Here is a 6,994-nt window from a genome sequence, read left to right on the forward strand (position 1 = left end):
AAAGCATTAAAAATCTTACTGTTCAACTTTTGACTGGTAGTGTATATCAACATGCAATATCATTGACAATTAAAAAGATGTAAAAATGTATTTTGAAAAATTTAAACTAAAAAAATCGCTTATTTTCATCCCAAAAAAGGAGACTAAATATTATTGCTGTACTGTCTACTATGCAAGCTTTCATGTGTGCGGTTGCCAGATATCAAGAGTTCAAATCCCCAAATTAGAGCTTCTCTGTTAAAAATAAACATTTTTTCCCAATGTTTTGCTTAATTTGTGCAACCTGGCAACCATGCGCATGTGCTTACTCTTTATTATGGAGGACTCTGTTTTGTTTGAAGCTGAGCTAAGACTAATTTAACAAAATAATTTTGTAATTCTTACAAAATAATTAACCAGCACAAATGTTTTTAAAATGAATGTTTCTTGAGCAGCAAATCGGCATAATAAAATGATTTCTGAAGGATCATGTGACACTGAAGACTGCTGAAAATTCAGCTTTGCCTTCACAGGAATAAATTACATTTTAAATTATTAAAATAGAAAACAGTTATTTTAAATTGTAATAATATTTTACAGTATTACTGTTTTTACTGTATTTTGATCAAATAAAGAAAGAAGAGACTTCAAAAACATAAACCATTAAACGATAGTGTAATTGTCCCAACTTGAAGATACGGGCTTCTTTATTTAATGTTTCATGTAACTTTCAGCCCCTGAAGAAGATGGCCGACCGCATCCGAAAGTATCAGATTCTCAACAACGAGATCTTTGCCATCCTCAACAAGTACATGAAGGCTGTGGAGACAGACAGTTCAACTGTGGAGCATGTTCGCTGTTTCCAGCCCCCTATACATCAGTCTCTGGCCACCACATGTTAAACCAACTTTATTTGACTTCCAGCTATCCTATTCTTCCTCTGGTGTGACTTTGGTCTCAAACGTAGTGTACAGGGCCTTTGAGCTTTCAAGATTGCCTCGGCTTTATTTACACACGAGACGAACCTCCAGTCTCGCCACATGGTTAAAAAACACAGTAGATTTCTCAATCTGTCCCAGCTGTTACAGTATCTAACCCTTATGAATATCAACACTCACTATCCGTTTCACATTTGAAAGAGATCTGAAATGAACCGGTTTGAGATTTAGGACTGCCGAAAATATATCCAAGTCACCAGAGGAAGTTTTAACAAATGTTGTTTAAGTTCTAGTAAAGAAAAAAAAGGAAATATAAATGACTTTTGATTATAAATAACTATTAAGAGAAAACATGGTTGATGCCACTTCTTGTTTTGTTTTTTTAACATCACGCCCATACAGATTTCATTTATAATAGTATTTGCATGTACCTCACAAATCCCATATATCCTACAGACCAAAAAGCAAGAGTACATTGAGATATTGACAACTATAGACACCAATGTTCAGTAAATCTCCCCTTTCTAATTATTTTTAGGCCCAGAATTGTTTACAGAGTTCTGTTCTCTTTATTGTATTACAGCACTGGTTTACAGATCTTTGCATTTGTAACATCCATCATTGTAAATGTTGCGGTTTGATGCTGTCGAGCATTGCGTGTAGTACTTGTTCTAATTTTATTGGTACTTAACTGGTATCAGTATTTGCCTCAACTATTGAAAAGTAACCTCACTTATCTTTTCTGTCAGTCTTTGGACTGTTAATTTGGGCTATTTTATACACAATAACCATGTGTAAACTAGTGTCGCAGTTCTGAAGTACTACTAACTGGATTTGTGCTGTGATGACATCTCTTTAATCATCGCTTACTGTTACAGACTGCAGTAGTACTAATACTGCATTTCCTTGACCAATAACGGACAAAAAGGGAAAATATTGGATATCAATATCAAGGTTACTAAAACTTCCAGAAACTGTTCAGTATTTACCTTCACAGGCCCTTCGCTTCAGCAGTGTTAGACAGATTGGCAAGCATTCTTTTGAGTTTTTGTAATTTATGTGGCTGTTGTAAATGTAACCTCATGAATGCTCATCCTATTTTGTTATTTCCTTTTTTCCTGGAGTTTTCAGATTGATTTTAATCTGTTTTTAAATAACTGTTGAATTAAATGGGTATTTTCCAGTAATCTATTTATGCATAAAAGTTGATTTTCCTTGCTCTGGGAAGGGTTAATATGTGAACGATGATGGAAAAAAAATGTTTTGACTTGAAGGAAGTGCTGTTTTAAAAACTCAAAGCATGACAGGTGTAATTTATTGTCATCATGGATCTATTTGTGACATGAGATTTTTGTTCATATTGTTGTACAAGTGATCATGTTTTGAAATACAAAAAAAGGAGAAAATAATACAATGTACAACAAATGGTTCTGAACAGGAATTATAATTATGTTGTATTTCCATGAAATAAAAAAAGATCTAACGGAAACTGGCTTGCTTGCTTGCTTTTTTCTATTTACAGTGCCTTGCAAAAGTATTCATACCCCTTACACTGCTTTCAATTACTTTTTTTTCCCCACTTCAATCTACACTCCATACACCATAATGACAAAGCAAAAACTTTGTAAATTATTAACAAATAAAAAAACTGAAGTAAGTACTTTGCATAAGTATTCATACCCTTAACTTCGCTGAAGCACCTTTACAGCCTCAAGTCTTTATGATGCAACAAGATTTTCACATCAACATTTGGCAGTTATCTGCCATTCTTCCCCTCACCTCTTCACCTCTCAAGCTCTGTCAGCTTGGATGGGGGTAGACAGACATATTCAGGTTTTTCCAGAAATATTTGATTGTCAATAAGCCACTCTTGCTGTGTGCTTAGGGTCATTGTACTGTTGGAAGGTGAACCTTCTGCCCAGTCTAAGGTTCTGAATGCTCCGGACTGGGTTTTCATTAATGCCATCTCAATATTTCGCTGCACTGAGCTTTTCTTCTACTCTGACGAGGCTGCTCCCACCACAGTTTACTGTTGAGATGGTACTCTTCAGGTGATGAGCAATGCCTGGTTTCCTCCATACATGATGTTTGGAATTGAGGTTCATCAGACCAGAGAATCTTGTTTCTCACAGTCTGAGGGTCCGATATGTGCTTTTTTTTTGCAGCTTCCGAATGTGTTTTCATGTGTCTTCACTGACAAGAGGATTGAGTCTTGCCACAGCCCAGATCGGTGAAATGTTGCAGTGATGTTTGTTCTTCTGTAGGTCTCTCCTATCTCGGTATATGATCATGGAGCTCAATTAGAGTGACCATCAGGTTCTTGGTCACCACTCTAACCAAGACCCTTCCCCATGAATTGCTCAGTTTGGCCTGGGGGCCAGCTCTAGAAAGAGTGCTGGTTGTTTCAAACTTCTTCCGTTAAGGGTAATTGAGACTACATGCTTCTGTGAACCTTCAATGCAGCAGAATTTTTTCTGAATTCTTCCTTAGATGTGTGGCTTGACACAATCCTGTTTCTGAGCTCTTTTTCCTCAGGGCTTGGTATGCATTTCCAAATTATGACTATTCAAATGAATTTGCCACAGGTTGTAGTAACATCTACTACAAGCAATATGAATACTCCTGAGCTAAATTTCAACTGTCCCAGATAAGTATGAATACTTATGCAATTAAATAATTTCAGTGTTTCATTTTTAATAAATTTGCAAAGATGTTAAAAAACTGTTTTTTTGTTTTGCCATTATGGTGTATGGAGTGTAGACTGGTGTGGAAAAAAGTAATTTAAAGCAGTTTAATGCAGCAGCATTTTAATCCATACAAGCTCTTCCATCAAACATCTTCAAGTTTAATTAAATAATAAACTATTTTCTTTTAACTAAATAATCAAGTCCTTTGGTGAATCTTTGTTCCTTAGTAGTCCTTTGATATGTTTGGTACCAACACAACACTTTATTTCATCTTTAAGAAAGCTTAATTTAAGAAAGAGTCTTCAGATATTACTGTGTTAATGCCCAATTGGTGATTTAATCAGTAAGTTCCTGTCATTTCTCACACCTTGGCTAGGTCTGAATAGGATGTAATTAATTGCCTTGTTTTTAAGAACATTTCATCTAATGCAAGAGGCACTTAGCACTAGATAAACATTTCCCCCACATGGGGATGATGGCACAGCTGGAAATGTGAGGAATCCACAGTGTTTTTGTTGTTTTTAAAACTCACTCCTCCATTTGTGGAAGTTTATGAATATTTTGGTCTCTTCTTTGTCAGTATGAATACACAGCTCATAAAGTCTGGTTTGTAAAAGCAGGAGTGTTTCTTGAGGCCTCTGATTGGCTGAGCCGAACTGGCAGGCAGAGGAGGGCGATGCTTTTAAATGGCACACAGAGTAAATGTTTGCTTTCCATCAATAAAAATGACACCCAACACCCCCAATCCGCCAAACAGCTGTCTCCCACAATGGAGAGGACCGAGATGTGGAGGGAGAGAAAGGGAGAGGGGCGAGCTGTGACCACTGAATGAGACAATACCAACTTTACAGACTTAAAAAAAAAGAGAGAGAGAGAGCGAGATGCACATAAATATATATTCTAGTTCAAGGGTCTTCATAGTAGTAGTCAGTGTCAGAAATATAACATTAAGGGGCAATATTTGCCTCTTAAATTTTGCAATTCTTTTCTAATCATATTGAAACATATTAGGTGTGATCATTTTATGCCACACTGCATTAGTAGATGTATGTGAGAATTTGTTCTAACCATAGTTTATAATATGCCTATGTATATCTAGGCCTAAAATACACTACAAGTCAAAGTTTTTGATGTTTCTTAAAGAAGTATCTTCTGCTCACCAAGCCTGCATTTATTTGATCCAAAATACAGCAAAAGCAGTAATATTGTGAAATTCTTTATACTATTCAAAACAACTGCTTTCTATTTGAATATGTTTTAAAATGTAATTTATTCCTCTGATCAAAGCTACATTTTTAGCATCATTACTCCAGTCTTCAGTGTCACATGATCCTAAATCATTCTAATATTCATACAAATATTATGATTATCAATATTTAAGACAATTGAGTGCATTTTGTAGGATTCTTTGATGCATAGAAAGATCCAAAGATCAGCATTTATCTGAAACAAAAAGCTTTTGTAACATTATACACTATACCTTTCAAAAGCTTGGAGTCAGTATAATTTTATGGGGAGAAATAAATAATAGAAATTAATACTTTTATTTAGCAAGGATACTTTAAACTGATCAAAAGTGACGATAAAGACTTTAGCTTTGAAATTACAGGAATAAATTACATTTTGATTATGCCGTTTTCACATATATTTCGTCAAATATGGTCTTTCATCAAGGTAATTGTGGGACAGCAAAACCATATAGCTAAAGGAATTGAGAAAGAAAGAAAGAAAGAAAGAAAGAAAGAAAGAAAGAAAGAAAGAAAGAAAGAAAGAAAGAAAGAAAAAAAAGACATTCCAAGCCTTTTGAACATTGTAGCTTCACATTATCAAGAGATAATCTTACCGTTGTTGTTATCTTCGACGTTTACCTAAAGTCGTTTGAACACCGCGTTTTGGGCTAGGCCTATAACCGGCCATTTTGCGACAATAAATTTTGAAATAATCTTTTTATTGAGGGCGTGTAATTGCTCAATAAAGTGAATAAAGCAGTGTAGCAGTGTGTAGAGGGCAGGAGGTGGGCAGGACGCTGGTCAGAGGGCGGGAGATCGGATTCAGCCCTCGCTCATATATGGGACTCGTTCGTTCTGTGAGGAGCAACACACTTCCAAACTTTCTTGACTGGACACCTAACTTACAGCAGTTTAAACACAGTGGTGTTAGGTTTGCAAATGCTCTGTGATTCTCACTGAGCTTTAAATATCGTTTTACTTAAGTAATTTACTGCCATTTTTCATTGTTAATAAATAATTATTCAGCTGAATAACAGAAGACATGATTGACGAAGTGAAACGGGAGAGAAGCGATCAATGGATGCCATATTACTCCAGCGAGGTAAGTTATGTTCCAATGGGAGAAAATGTTTTATTTAATTTACGTGTGACTTTTCATTTATAAAAATTATATTTAATAATTAATCTTAACTTTAGGTGTTTTGTAGGTCTAAATAATTATTTATATTTATTTATTTCCCAAAACAAATTAAACATTTTTTTTCCTGTCAATGACATAACTGAAGCTGATTTTTATTTTATTATTATTTTTTGCTCAACTTTAATTTATTCAAACACAATTTTCAGCTAAAACACAACCGATCAGAACAAAACCTTTTTAAATATTATACTTGAGAAACAGGTGACTAGAAGTCGTTTGAAGCGGTTTGAAGCTTTTTGTCTGTGACGCGGTCACGTTAATGTTCCCATGGTTATAAGTGTGTTTTGAGCGTGTCTGCGCTGGTGTGTGTGTGTGTGGTCTCACGGCAGTTAATTGATTGACTCTGTGATTGTGTTGAATGTCTCACGCTTTGACACTCGTGTATGACTTACAATCGGCCCAGCACGGGCTCATAACCAGAGGGGCGTTTCGGAATCCGAAACACGAAAGCGGGGTTCCGACTTGAAAGGGTCGAATTATTATGAACGCTGTCCATCGGGGGAAAAAAGAACAACTGAAAACAGCAGTCGCGCCCCCAAATACTCCTCTGTCATGAGATAGAAAAAAGGCGGACGGTGAGTGACTTAAAAAGAGACAAAACAAGGGTGGGAAGAATAGCCGGACTAGCGGGATAATGGGGTTATCGGCTGGGTGGGTGGTCAGAATACATTTACATGGTGTTACCCGAGGCGCCAAGGTTTGCTAAGGTTTGCTTAGGAAATAAGGGATAGACAGGGATCTATGGACGCCGAAGTCAGCAATAGCAAAAGTCATCATCATCGACAAGATGTATGTTTCGGTTCTACTACAAAGTTGCATAATAATTATTAATTATACAGAATTTTACGAAAAAGTTGCTTATTTTGCTTAACTTTTTTCATAATAATCACCTTCACGAGTCCAACAGGTTCACATATGAAGACCAACATTAATACATTTAATATTAATATTAGTGACCCA

The 6,994-nt window shown here is 35.8% G+C and overlaps 2 protein-coding genes across 2 annotated transcripts in view; both read left to right on the forward strand.

The window, feature by feature from the left end:
* cyfip2 (cytoplasmic FMR1 interacting protein 2) overlaps positions 1–2,406 on the forward strand; it is a 38,894-nt gene extending 36,488 nt beyond the window's left edge. Inside the window, exon 29 of the mRNA XM_073820105.1 lies at positions 714–2,406. Within this exon, the coding sequence (XP_073676206.1) occupies positions 714–881 (168 nt within the window). The 3' untranslated portion in view covers positions 882–2,406. The remainder of the gene's footprint in view (positions 1–713) is intronic.
* Positions 2,407–5,723: 3,317 nt separating this feature from the next.
* Positions 5,724–6,994, forward strand: part of foxa (forkhead box A sequence) — a 3,905-nt gene continuing 2,634 nt past the window's right edge. The window contains exon 1 of the mRNA XM_073821220.1: positions 5,724–5,935. Within this exon, the coding sequence (XP_073677321.1) occupies positions 5,876–5,935 (60 nt within the window). The 5' untranslated portion in view covers positions 5,724–5,875. The remainder of the gene's footprint in view (positions 5,936–6,994) is intronic.

The sequence above is a fragment of the Garra rufa genome, chromosome 16 (genome assembly GCF_049309525.1).
Source record: "Garra rufa chromosome 16, GarRuf1.0, whole genome shotgun sequence".
NCBI classification, from domain to species: Eukaryota; Metazoa; Chordata; class Actinopteri; order Cypriniformes; family Cyprinidae; genus Garra; species Garra rufa.